The sequence below is a fragment of the Loxodonta africana genome, chromosome X (genome assembly GCF_030014295.1).
Source record: "Loxodonta africana isolate mLoxAfr1 chromosome X, mLoxAfr1.hap2, whole genome shotgun sequence".
Taxonomy (NCBI): domain Eukaryota; kingdom Metazoa; phylum Chordata; class Mammalia; order Proboscidea; family Elephantidae; genus Loxodonta; species Loxodonta africana.
The window spans coordinates 140,516,617-140,530,967 of NC_087369.1; the positions used below are offsets into that span (position 1 = coordinate 140,516,617).

At 42.3% G+C, this 14,351-nt stretch overlaps 1 protein-coding gene across 2 annotated transcripts in view; it reads left to right on the forward strand.

Annotated features, from left to right (window-relative positions):
• LONRF3 (LON peptidase N-terminal domain and ring finger 3) overlaps positions 1–14,351 on the forward strand; it is a 46,814-nt gene that overhangs the window by 20,318 nt on the left and 12,145 nt on the right. For both annotated transcript variants that reach the window (XM_064278716.1, XM_023553867.2), the window contains 5 exons: positions 4,930–5,044; positions 7,590–7,711; positions 9,588–9,746; positions 10,403–10,565; positions 11,546–11,695. In XM_064278716.1, coding sequence (XP_064134786.1) covers positions 4,930–5,044; positions 7,590–7,711; positions 9,588–9,746; positions 10,403–10,565; positions 11,546–11,695 — 709 coding nt within the window. The remainder of the gene's footprint in view (positions 1–4,929; positions 5,045–7,589; positions 7,712–9,587; positions 9,747–10,402; positions 10,566–11,545; positions 11,696–14,351) is intronic.

The window sequence follows — 14,351 nt, forward strand, 5'->3', positions numbered from 1 at the left end:
ATACGAGGAGATTGAAAATACCATGGAGTAACAGAGTAGCCCTGAATATACAAGTGGATTGAGTTTTGAAAGATGCTATCTTTAAGCATCTGCGCCTTGAATTATTACTAAGCAATAATTATGCAGCATCTGTGGCAGCATTCTTGGTTGTTCACTCAGATTGGAGACATTTTAATCGTAGCTATTGCGAAGAGATTGCCGTGTCGCTATTCTGTATGTTTCATTCATCTGCTCACTTAATGTCAGTATTTATTGCAATGAATTAGCCAGTTTATAGCTTTGTGCTATTATGTGGATTACATTCTTAAATGAACAGTAGATCCAATTGTGAAATTCTCAGGAAAAGTAGTTTTGAATATTGGTTGCAGGTGCAGGTTCATCAGTCATCTTCATCATTAGCATCATCAAATAATATATAAAACGCAGATTCACAGGGCTCAAGCTACTGAGGATAAGCCCGTGTTGAAGTGAAATATTCTGGTTTGGCTGCTCCAGTAGTTAGATTACAGCAGTGGCTCCCAAATCAGGCTGCAAATTACACTTTTTAAAAACATTTTAAATTTGAAATAGACTGCACAGTGGAAAAGTGCATAAAATATGAGTGTATTCTTTTAACAAAATATTGTAAAGAGAATGCTCACGTCACCCCGCTCAGTTCAAGAAATAGAATACTGCTGGGACCCTAGAAGCTGCCTGTTTGCTCCTTCTCAGTCACAAGCTCCCCTCCTCAAAACCACTGTCTTGACTGTTAGCTCTTTGTTTTTCTTCATAGTTTCACCGCCCCTGTGTGCAGCTCTAAACCGTATAATGTAGCTTTGCCTGTTCTTCTTTTTTTTTTTTAACATTGTGTAAATTGAATCATCCGGTGTATATTCTTTTGGTCTCGATTCTTTCACTCAATATGAACATTTATCCATGTTATTGCATCTGGATGAAGTTTGTTCATGTTTATTGTTATATAGTATCCCACAGTATGGATCTATAGCTGTTTACCACTTCTGTTATAGACGGATATTTGGGTTGTTTCTGGTTTTGAGATATCATAAACAACATTAGGATGAATAATTTTTACGTATTGTGGCGCATGTAAGTCTTTTCCCATTTTTCCTATTGAGTTGTCTGTCTTACTGACTTGCAGGAGCTCTGTGTATAGTCTAGATACAAGTCCTTTGCTAGTCATGTGTGTTGCAGATACCGTCCCCCACTCTTTTTTTTAATAATTTTTTATTGTGCTTTAAGTGAAAGTTTACAAATCAAGTCAGTCCCTCACACAAAAACCCATATACACCTTGCTACACACTCCTAATTACTCTCCTCCTAATGAGACAGCCCGCTCTCTTCCTCCACTCTCTCTTTTCGTGTCCATTTCACCAGCTTCTAACTCCCTCCACCCTCTCATCTCCCCTCCAGACAGGAGATGCCAACATAGTCTCGAGTGTCCACCTGACCCAAGAAGCTCACTCCTCACCAGCATCCCTCTCCAACCCACTGTCCAGTCCAACCCATGTCTGAAGAGTTGGCTTCGGGAATGGTTCCTGTCCTGGGCCAACAGAAGGTCTGGGGGCCATGACCACCAGGGTCCTTCTAGTCTCAGTCAGACCATTAAGTCTGGTCTTATGAGAATTTGGGGTCTGCATCCCACTGCTCTCTTGCTCCCTCAGGGGTTCTCTGTTGTGTTCCCTGTCAGGGCAGTCATCGGTTGTGGCTGGGCACCATCTAGTTCTTCTGGTCTCAGGATGATGTAGTCTCTGGTTCATGTGGCCCTTTCTGTCTCTTGCCTTCCCCCACTCTTAATGGCATCTTTTGATGAACTGAGATGTTCTTAATTTTAATATAGTCAAAATTATCAAACTTTTTATTTATAGTTTTTTTGTGTATGTCTCGTTTAAGAAATCACTTTTTTTTACCTTGAAGTCATGATGATATTCCCCTATTTTATCTTTTAAAAGCTTTACTGTTTTGCCTTGCCCATCCATTTTTATAACCCAGATGGAATTGATTTTTGTGTATGGCATGAGGGAGGGCCCAATGTCACTTTTCCCTCTGTGGATATCCAGTTTTCCCAATAGCAACTATCGAAAAGACTGTACTTTTTCCCACTGCTTTGCAGTACCATATTTATCACAAATCAAGAATCCGGGTCTTGGTTTATTTCTAGGCTTTCTGTTCTATTCCATAGGTCTGTTCATGTGTCCTCGTGCTAGTCTTACACCTGTTTTAATCACTGCTCCTTCATCGTTAGTTCTGATGTCTGATAGAACAAGTCCTTCCAATTGCTGCTCTTCAGAAGTGTCTTGGCTGTTCTTGGCCCTTTGCTTTTCCATATGAAGTTTAGAATCAACGTGTCAAGTTCCACAAAAACAAACAAACAAATGAAATAGCCTGTGGGGGTTTTTATTGGGACATTTTAGGTCTTTTTTTTTTTTTACTTTTCTTCAATGAGGTGTTTGTAGTTGTTTTCAACAGAGGCCTTGGACAACTTTTGTTAGTTTTATTCCTGGGCTCTTCATTGTTAAAAGCAATTGTAAATGTAATCTTTTAAAATTTATTTTCTAAAGTGTGTTGCTGTAATATACAACTATAATTGTGTATGTATGTGTATATGCATATTTGTCTAGCAACTCCGCCAGTTCTATTAGTTGTTATTCTAAAAATCATTTTGTAGATTCTTTTATATTTTCTAAGTTCACCATCATATCATTTATGAATAATGCAAGATTTGGTTTCTTTCTAATTCTCATACTTTTAATTTTTCTTCTTGTCTTTGTGCACTGGTTAGGACCTCCATCACAGTTTTTTTGAAAATTATTTTTACTTTTTTTGAAATTTAACAATGAAAATTTATTAATTTTGTTGAATACATGAACTACTTTTAAAACAGGATAAAAATCAAAAAGTACAGAGAAGTGAATATATTAAAAGCCTGTCTCCTATGCCAGACCTTCACTGGTTCATTAAAAATATAAGATCTCTGCCCCTTGCCTTGACCTACTGAATCACAGACGTTAGCCAGTGGGACTCAGCTATGTGTATCGTTGGGAAAGCTCCACAAGTGATTGTGATAATCAGATTTGGAAACAATTCAGAAGGTTCACCTGTGCAGACATTAGTACAATTGCATAATACGGTGATTCTCAATCGTGGCTGCACATTAAAATCACAGGAAAAACCAAAACCCAAACCTGTTGCCGTTGAGTCTATTCCGATTCACAGCAACCCTATAGGACTGAGTAGAGCTGCCCCAGAGGGTTTCCAAGGAGTGGCTGGTAGATCCCAACTACAGACCTTTTGGTTAGCAGCCACGCTTAACCAGTGGGCCACCAGGGCTCCAGAATCACAGGAAGGGCCTTAGAAAAAAACCCCTGCTGCCTGGGCCTTACCCTAGAGCCGCCAGCCTGAATCTCTGCAGGTGAGGCCCCAAGCATCTGTATTGTTTAAAACCTCGCTAGGTAATGGGGGCGGAGTGGTGGTGATGGGTGGGGAGGGGCAGGAGGGAGGGTTTACAAAGAGGTGTGAGGAAATTTAGGGGACGATGGGTATGTTCACCATCTTAATTGTGATGTTTCCATAGATGTGTGCCTGTGTAAAAACTTACCAAATTGTTCACTTTAAGTATGTGCAGTTAGTGCACGTCAATTGTATGCCAGTAAAGCAGTTTAAAGAAAAGACTCCCCAGGTGATCCTGATGCACTGCAGTGATTGAGAATCACTGTTCTAATAGAAGAGGCACAGGACTGGAAGTGGAAGTCGGATAGACTGCCATCTGCCAACATTTGGCTGTGTCCACTTAGACAAGCAACTTCTCCCCCGCTGGACCTCGGTTTCATTCTGAGTTGGTGAATTCAGTTTCTTGTCAAGTGCTTCTCCGCTCTGACGTTTGGATTCTTCTGCTCAGCCTGGCGGTGCCGGCTGGGCTGCAGGTGCACCGCCAGGTCACACGAGGGAGCTGTGCAGCTGGCTGCCTCTTGCTTTCGACTGAACACACTTGTGAGGTCAAAGTGGGCTGGTCAGGCGTCTTTCCCTTCTTTCTGTACTCGTCCATTTGGTGAGTGCAAGCCCCACTTCTGAGCTATCATCTTCATCTGCCCCCACCCACTGATCCTGCTGCGGGTGAGCCTTTCTTTAACTGATGTCAGTCCACGAATCTCCGAACGTACAGAACAGCTTTATAAAAGGATCCCCAGATTGCTTTGAAAATATCCAGCTTCCCCAAAGCAGTTAAAATAGGTTCTCGTTGGAGTGTGTGTGTGTGTGTGTGTGTATTTCAGTAGCACATTAATGATATTACTCAACTGTCTCTAGGAAAATTATCCATCCATGTAAAAGGCAGTTATGTATTTGTTAGAGGTGTAATTTCAAGATCCTTTAGGCAGTAAATGTTGCTTAGGTGAAAAAAAGGAATCAAGGCTAGCAAATAAGTAAAATCATTTTTCCTTGGTAATATGTGAAGTGCTTAAATGAATAAGTGTGTGTGTGGTGGGGGAGAGGGCATCAGTGCATGTGCGTGTGTGTGTGTGTATCTGTCTGTTTACATATACTCAGGTGAACAGGTTGCCAAAATAATTTTAGAATGGGGTCTATTCAGACAAGCCGGACATGAGTCTCTCTTTTTCTGGGATCAGACGATGGGGCGGGGGGGGGGGCACTCTGGATGCCCCAGAAGAGACTGACTGGAACTAATGTTACAGAAATCATCCAGCTATACCCTAAACGGTAAAAAAAGGCATTATTTCAAATCCAGCTCTGAAATGGAAAGCAGATGCTTTCCTGAAGCCTAATAACAGCAGCAATAAAAAGAAGAAAGACCCCTCTGGATTTTCCAAACAATGCTATAAGAGCTTTAACATTGAGTAGCCTTCTCTCTCTCTCTCTCTCTCTTTTTTTTAAATCTTAATGCCGTTTTCTTCCCTTTGGATTCCTAAATTTCAGATTATTCTATGAGCCAGTTACAACACCTTGTGGGCATACCTTTTGCTTAAAATGCCTTGAAAGATGCCTAGATCACAACACAAAGTGTCCACTGTGCAAAGATGGTCTTTTACAGGTAAAAAAAAAATTTTTTTTATTTCTTTCTTCATTGAGTTAATTTATTTGAAGTTAGGTACTAAGAGAGTGTCCAGCAGGATCCCAGAAGCTACTACATTGTGCTAGGGAAAAATACCCTCCTCAGACCATCTGTTTTTCCTGTCTTACAGCCACCCTCTCCCTTCTCCACAAAGTTCTTCGGGAAAATGAGGCAACATCTACCTTTTTTATAAACTGCCAGTAGTGAAATTAATGTGTGTTGGAATCAAAAGTAATTAGCTAGTCAGATGATAAACATAAATCCTGATTCTAATCCCAGCATACCAGCACCTGATTCACTGTAATCTTGGGTGAATCTTTTGTCCTCTCTGGGCTTGGGCTAGATAAGCTCTGAAATCCCCTTATCATTGATGTTTACTCCATAGTTTAAAGAAATCAGCTTTCAGGACCCAAGAAAAACCTCACAGACTCTCAGTGTGATCCTGGTCTTACCCTTGGAGAGCCACTGCACCTACTTGCAGATACTTGGCGACTTCAAAAGCTCTGAAATGTTCAGGTCCTCTAAAATTCATCACACAGCCCCCCACCTTTGTTTTTCAAGTGGCCCTGAAAGAAAAAAAAAAAAAAAGATCCTGGGAATTCTACCTTGTTTTCCCTCCTTCAGGGGCTTGTGTGCCACATTTTACAACCAGTATTGTTCCTTGAAGCCCTGGTGGCACAGTGGTTAAGAGCTCTGGCTGCTAACCAAAAGGTTGGCAGTTTGAATCCACCAGCTGCTCCTTGGAAACACTATGGGGCAGTTCTATTCTGTCCTGTAAGGTTGCAATGAGTTGGAATCGACTCAATGGCAGTGGGTTTGGTTTTTTTTATTATTGTTTCTTGACCCCTTCATCCCTGAGGAGAGGCTGGGGACTCAAGACTCTTTCTAGGTAAATGAACATAGGTCCAGAGAAGTCACATATTGAGCTTGCCAATACCCCGACATTTAAACTCAGGGAATGAAATGAAAATAAACATCAAGAGTAGCTTCGAGGGTGTGTACTGGGATTGGGGAGAGGGTCATTGCCATGCCTTTCCCTAGGCAAAGGGGTGGGATTTGCTGGGCTGATTATAAGTGAGAAGCTCATGGTCTTTGTAACTACTTAAATCATATGTTTGCATAGTGGTAACGCTGCCAAATTAAGGGAAGCAGAAAGCAGAAAAATCGACCCGTATGCTCATTGTCTAGAGAAAACCACTGTTAACATTTCAGTACGCGTCTTTCCTAGGTTTTTTGTTTTAGCATCAGTTGAGAGGTCACCTCCTTCTCAGATTGGCCAGTTTCTGAGTCACTACTTTTCTTCAAAGATTGGGACCCTAGTCAAAGCAGTTAATTGTCCTATAGGCAGGGGATGGTAGTGACTGATACGGCATCTTGGAGGCAGATACTGTGGGGTCCTGAGCTCAGGGGCTAGAAGATAGGCTTATTTATCTCTGTGTATTCACACAGGATCACACACCATTTTACAGACAGATAAATATCTTATTCCAGTCACGTTCACTACAGAATTGACAGACACAGCCCACACTGGGAAAGGAAAAACATGATCTGAAGCAAGCAGTTTTGTACTCAGGAGCTCCCCCTGCTGGGTCTGTAGAGATCATTTTCATTAGCGAGCAAGCGGGTGCCTCTGCTGTTGAAACTCCCCTTGTCTGGTGGTTCACACCGTTAAATACCCACAACTTACAGATCCCTGTGTATAACACCATTTCAGTGATAACTAGATGGTATATTTAAAAAGCAAATAGACAAAACAAGCAAACAAAATCAGCAGTTTTTGGCTTTTTTTTAGAGGAGAACAAAATGTGTAGACTTAAAATATTCAGAAGCCAGACATCGGTGTGGGGTGAGGGTAGGGGCATAGCAGGAAAGGATCAGTGATCAAAATTGCTTTTTAGTTTCCTGAACCTTGTAATCACTGACTTTCAGCACATCCCAGAGACCATTTCTGTGAGCTGGTAAACACACAAATCAGAAAGAAGGAAAACCAAAAAAAAAAAAAAAAACCAAACCTATTGCCGTTGAGTCAATTCTGACTCACAGTAACCCTATAGGACAGAGTAGATCTGCCCCATAGGGTTCCCAAGGAGCACCTGGTAGATTTGAACTGCCAACCTTTTGGTTAGCAGCCATAGTTCTTAACCACTCACCACCAGGGTTTCCAGAAAGAAATAAGGAAAGGATATATATATATGTGTATGTATATATAATTTTTTTCTTTTTTGACAAGAACATTGATCTCAATTTCATTGTTTCAGGACAGCTATGAGACTTTTAAACCTTCAATGCGTTTTTTTTCCTTGTTAAAGTATTTTTTCTAATTCTAAAAATAATTCATAGCATGTGTTTTTTAAACTGAACTCTAACATTCAGAGAATTTATACATTATGATCTTATCAGCTGCTAATTTGTGGCTCCAAGTTACTCTAATATGTGGATCATTTGACTATTCTGATTACATCAGAAGCGCTTTGTGTCTTTCCAATGACCGCATGTATCTAATTGCTTGTTCTTTCCTGTACAGTGCTTGGCATCAAGAAAATACAGCAAAACTGTAATAATGGAAGAGCTAATAGCTAAATTCCTTCCTGAAGAACTCAATGAACGAAGGAGGCTCTATGAAGAAGAAATGGAAGAACTTTCTAAGTATATATAAATATATATATGCATGTTTCTATTCCATACCAGCTCATGAGAGCTGAATATATGCTTCTCTTCCACCCTCCTCATTCAGTAATATCATGTTAATAGAGTGAAATTGACCTTGGTGGGAGTATTTACACCATAGAAATTGGCAGATGCTACAAACCCGGGCTTATTTCTTTCAGAGAGCTAGTTGTTTCCCATTTACCGGCACACCACTGAAGAAGCATGAGCTGAACCATTGACCAGGGCACAGCTTGGCGCTAATGACAGTGTGTCACTGGCATCAGTAAATTCGAGTAGCTTTTTTTTTTAATCAGGAGAACCTAAGGATCAGAGGTGTCCAGAGACTGTCTTAAATACCTGAGGGGGTGCTACAGGTAGATTAAGACCTTTGGTATCAGCCAGGCCTAGGTTTAAGACCCAGTTTTGCCACAAAGTGAGTAGACTTCATGACCCTTGGCAGGTCACTTAACTTCTCTGAGCCTCAGTTTTCTCATGTGTAGCTTGGGGATAATAATAGTTCTTACCTCATGTCCTTGTTATGAAGATCAAACGAGGTAGTACATAGTAAGCCATGTACAGGTAGTGTGAGAGGTGAAGGATAGGGACGGAGACGTAAGTGGGGCTCCAGGATCTCTGCCTGGCTGGAAGAGGAGCTCACTTAGCGGAAAAGGCAGGAGGCAATCACTAATCTCTGCCTCTCATACTGCTTCCCTTCGTTCCCCCCATCCTCAGTGGAACAGAACTCCTCACAGGATTCTGGAGGCGAGGCTTCTGATGGCAGAAGCTGTTCTGGTTTTATGCTCAAGCTGTAGAGAACATTTCTAAACTCTTCCACCATTTTGGATGTACCTTTTACTCTGAATGACATGTTTTCCTGAAAATTTACAAATGAAGTCCTTTTTTCTCTTTGACTTACAGTAGAACCACTCAGGGCATCTTTATCTTTATTTCTGATTCATTAGCCTTGTGTCTATGCAAAAACTCTTCTCAATATTATTTAATGTCTTATTAACAAACACTAGAATATACTAGGGACTTTCTACTTAAAGGAATCCTAAGCTTAATCCTTTTGAGAGTTGACCAGATGGTCTCATATCTATCATTATTTTTAGGTTCAGATGTTCCTGAATTGGATTTGCTAGGCAAATAAGAGGACAGTGACACAGGAGACGCTGGCCTGGTTGGTGGCTCCCCAGTGGGTTGCATGTCTGAATCTCCTGGGGTGCTCGTTGAAATGCAGACTCCTGGGTACCAGCGCCAGAGCTACTGGATCAGCATCTCTGGAATTTCAGTAGCCCAGGCATCTGTATTTAAGTATCCCCAGTGACTCTGATGGCGCAGGAATGTTTGAGCATCACTGGGGCAGACTACTTTTGCCTCTTGTTCCTCCTCCCCCCAGCCTTCTATGCAGAGTCCGTGGGGGCTTTGAAAATTTGAGTTGCCCGTGGGTACCTTGCAGAGAATTTCCCATAATCCCTTTGGAGAGCTGGGTCTAGTTATACCATCACTACCCTTCCCCATACTGCCAGCAAAACACCTGACGAGATCATTTTGAGTGGAGAGCATGAAAGAAAGAAAAATTGTGAGGAATTAATATCATCCACAGTGATAAGATATTAGAGAACTACTTGAGCCAAATTAGAACGTGTAGGAATTGCATGCCAATTTTAATGTCTTAGCCGTTAGGCTAACCTCTGCACCAGGTAATGGGACTCAGCCCACAGTATCAGTTGCATTTCAGTATTTCTCTATTAGGCATCAAAACTTGATGTGTCATTGCTTCTTTCCTGGGGTACCACAGGTGATGTTTATCCAGCCTTTCTGTGTTCCACCTCATTGCTCTGAGACCCTGTGATTTACTTTTTTCTGACAGCTTAAATAAGAATGTGCCTATTTTCGTGTGTACTATGGCCTATCCCACCGTTCCTTGTCCCCTGCACATCTTTGAGCCTTGTTACCGTCTGATGATTCGTAGATGCATTGAGACAGGCACAAGACAGTTCGGCATGTGCCTTGGAGATCCTGTTAAAGGGTAAGTGAGGAGCTAAGCAAGTAAAAGGAAGTTGGGTGAAGAGGGTTTGTTTTTACCTTGGGATGTTCCCAGGAGACAGAGAAGCACTGCCCATGAAACTTAGCCAGCTCAAGACATGAGCATTTGTAAAGGTCAGGGTTCCTCCAGCCCCTAGGTTACCATCTGAGAGGCTGCCTATTTAAAAGAACCCCAGGATTAGTCTTTTTGTTAAACAGGTGGTATATATTATAAAACTTGTTTTATAAGAGTGTGAGCCTGTGAGCCAAACAGCCTGGCTTTGTATTCTGGCTTCAGCCTTGGAGTAAGTTTGACCTTGAGCAAGTTACTTAACTTTTCTGTGACTCAGTTTTCTTATCTGTAAAGTGGGTAGGATAATAGCACATACGTCGTTGGGTTTGTTGAGAGGATTAATGAGTTAACGCACATAAAACACTAAGCATAGTATCTGGCATGTAGTATGTGCTCAGTAAATGGTAGCTGTTTTTCATGCAGGCAGCACTGCCTGCTGTGTAACTGTAGTTTTAAACCCTGGGATGGGCAAATTGTCAGAAGTCCTTTGACGGTACATCATGGGTTTACAGAAATGGCTAGGGGCAAGGCTAAGGAAACAGAACTTATCGAGGATCTACTTTCTTAACTCCACTCTCAATAAACAGATTTGCAGAATATGGCTGCATCCTAGAGATTAGAAATGTTCAATTCTTTGCTGATGGCCGCTCAGTGGTTGACAGCATAGGCAAGAGGCGCTTCAAGGTGCTCCATCAGGGTCAGCGGGATGGTTACAACACGGCTGACATTGAATACATTGAAGACCAAAAGGTAAGGGTGGCCATCCGATCCAAATCCCAAAGCCAGGATATCCCTGTAACTTGGTATACAAAGATGGTGTAAGAATATCTTAGAACTGTTGGGGGCCTTGGGATGCCTTGCTAAATTACTGCGGCAACATTAAATGCTGCCGGGTTGGTGTTCAGTTGTAAACTGGTGGTGGGCACCGTTGTCCTGGTTCTCCCTGTTTATCTGTTGAGTTGCTTTCATGTGTAAGAAATGCTACCCTAGGCCAACCCTAGGGCTCGTTTAGCCCAGGATTTAGGTCCCTGCCAGAGGTACCAAGGGACAGATCTGGAGTGGGGTCTACATATGTGTATTTATTTATTTGACTTTTTATTTTGAGACAATTATAGATGCACAGATGCATGTGTTTTCAAATATGTCACCTGGCTAAGAGCCCTTCCCTATAATCCATCATCCCATGAGGTAGAAAGATTGCACGTCCAGTTAATCCTTGGTTTTCTGAGCTAATGAATGGAAGGAGACGTAGATGATCCCATGTTTGTTTATATTTGCATTCACTGCAGAGTACAAGATTTATAAATATTGAATCAATGGATAAATGTATTGGGCTTGAGAGATAGTTACACACTGAGGCACAGACATATTCCTGTCTCTTTTCCTAGTGAGTGGTGGGAAAACAGATGTAAAAAATGAAAAGGGCAGTGGTGTACATCAGCATAATATAGTTTAACAGCACCCTTCCCCTCAGGCCAGTTAGAATCTCTGGTTTTCTATAGGTCTTGCTGTTTTAGCTAACTTACCCAGCTGAACCTTTTCCCTCCCTCCACCCCCAGCAGTATTTACACATCTGGCCGAGGAGCCTTCCCCATACTATGTAAGACAAAGCTGGATGAGTGACCCTTCCCTAGGGAGACAGGATGGATGCTCAGAGTCAAGTGCCAAAAGTGGTTCTGGGAGTGATGGAGAAGATACACAATGCTTTACTTCAACTTTGATAATTCTAGGTTCAGGGAGAAGATTATGCTGAGCTGATGACATTACATAACTGTGTATATGAGCAAGCATCATTGTGGTTTCATTCACTCAAGTCATCTCTGAAGAATCGGATACTCCATCACTTTGGTCCAATGCCAGAGAAAGATACTGATCCCCAGGTATATAAAAATTTCTATTTACAATGGATTGCCCCACCAGGGTTTGTGGTTAGATGGCTGTGTGATTGCTGTCTGCAAGTGCAGAGAAGAAGATGGATCCAACTTGGTATTGTTTGACTGGGCGGTGGACATCATGGGTGAAATCAAAAGGATCCCAGTCAGAACTGGGATAAGTAAAGTAAAGCATTAGGAATTTGAATTCAAGTCAGGTTTTGAGAGAGAAGGCATGTGAGAGAACAGGCGCATAGGCACCACCAGTAGAAGACCCTTCAGTGAGAGTCCAGACTTACACCATGGTAAAGTGTTAGGATGACAAGATACATGCCGAGGCCAGGGCTTGAGAGAAGGTTATCCTGGGAGCTGGGACCAAAGCTTCCAGAAAGCTTCATAACTGTTTCCCCTATTGCTGCAGGAGCTCGGAGGTAGGGCAGCTACCTTACAAGATTCCAACTGTGAAACCACAGAAACTTTTCATGCCCGGACCCATTCACCTTAGCCCTACAGGTCTAGAATCTTTTTAGTGACCTCATTTGGGGTGACCAAGTCCAGAGAAAGCTGACTCAGTCTCTAAATTGCCCTTGGCTGAGTTACAAAGCAGTTCCTCAGGCTCTACTGGATCAGTCTATTTCCTGGGAGAATAGGTCCATTTTGGAGATCAGGCTACAGAAGAGGAGCTCTCCAGGAAAATGGAGATAGTTAAGTTTCACCAATCTTTGCTTGCTTGGTATAAACCACCAAATACTTTGAGGGAATTCCACTTTACGGAATACTTTCTTTCTAGGACACAGCTGGAGATAGCCTAAGTATTTCCCCACCATCACCTTTCCGCATATTCTAAGCTGGCTGTCCTATACGATTTACCTGTATAACTTCCTTAATTCATTATTTACCCTCATTCCCAACTCTTTCACAATAGAACAGTCTGAATGTGCATATTCTGTCTTCTCTGCCAGAAGACTGGTCCTGCTTGCCTCTCTAGCTGTGTGAACTTGGGTGAGTCCCTTCTGTTTCTCAGCTTTTCCCTCATCTCTGAAATGAGAGAGGTGGATGAGGAGGTCTCTCATGTCCCCTCTGCTTCTTTCATGCTGAGGCTCGAAAACACCCATTTGTTCCCTAATGATCTGAAGTGTCTTGCTTTCTCCAAAGCGAAAAAGCTGACTCCTTTTCCCCACACAAAGGCATCGTGAGTGTTGAAGGGAGAAAGGCCAGTTAGTGCCTCCCAGTGACCCAGCTCCTGGCTGTGGGCTGCTGTGACTCAGGCCTACAACATAGCTCTGAGAAAGCTCCTGATCAAGCTTAATGTCCCCCTTCACCTGGGAAGCATTCTCCCCGAGTCAGGCAAAAGATAGAGATTAACAATGGTTTCAGCATTTTTCGGAGAAAACACAGATGCCACAGTGTGAGTCATAAGGGCTCAGTGACACAAAAATCTGAAATCTTAGGTTTCATTTCATTTCTTATTAAAAACTGTCATTATGTTGCTTTGGCAGGAGCAGCAGCAGCAGCAAAAAAAAAAAAAAGTACCACCCAGTTTGCTCCAGTCAGTGCTGCAGCCCCAGTGGTCCCACTAATAAGAATGCTGTAAGCCTCAGGAGAAGGTTTATTAGAAATACCCTCAAATACTAACAGCAGCTTAAATATCTTTGTTAATGATCTTAGAAAAGAAAGTTCTAATATTCAGAGCTGATAATAGGAGGGAGAACATGGTACAGGCTACAGTGAGGAACAAAAAGAATCTAAGTGAAGCTAACGATTCAGAGAGGCAAAAAGGTCATGGATTTGGGGAGGATCTAATGAACCAATTTGAGACCAAAGAATCCCAGGTATTGATGGCTTGACCAGAATGTGGTTCTCTGTTATTCTAAAACCAACCTTCCAAAAATTATGGACAGAGAGACCTAAACAGTCTTAGAAACGGAAGAGATTGAGTAGTGGATATTCCAGCTCATAAAATTACACTGGCTAGGAGACATGGTGTATTGTTAGGATATTGATTTGTCTGCTTTAGTAAATACCAAAAATAACTGTAGCTTAAAGACACATAGAGGGCATAAGTCCTAGAGGGGTGGTGGTGGTGGCTGTGTGCCATCAAGTTGATTCTGACTCATAGTGACCCTATATGATGGTAGGACTTCCCCAGAGAATTTCCTAGGCTGGAAGCAGATTGCCAGGTCCTTCTCCCACAGAGCGGCTGATGGGTTCGAACTGCAGAGCTTTCAGTTGGCAGCCAAGTGCTTAACCACTGCGCCGCCAGTGTTCCTCCTAACCCACTGCTATTGAGTCAATTCCAACTCATAGCGACCCTACAGGACAGAGTAGAATTGCCCCATAGGGTTTCCAAGAAGTCGCTGGTGGATTTAAACTGCAGACCTTTTGGTTAGCAGCCAAATGCTTAACCACTGTGCCACCGAGGCAGCTCTCTCCCATGAGCTCATTCAGGGACCCAGGCTCCTTCATCACAAAGCTGTATCATCCCTAGAAGGTTGCTCTCATCTTGATTGAAGAAGGCTGATCATCACCATGTTCATGTTCTAGCTAGGAGAAAGAAAGGGAAAGGGGAAGGCAGACAGCACATGCTCCTTTCCTAGAGCATGACCCAGAAGTTACACATATCACTTCCTTATACATCTCATTAGTACTTTGTCTTATGGCCTCA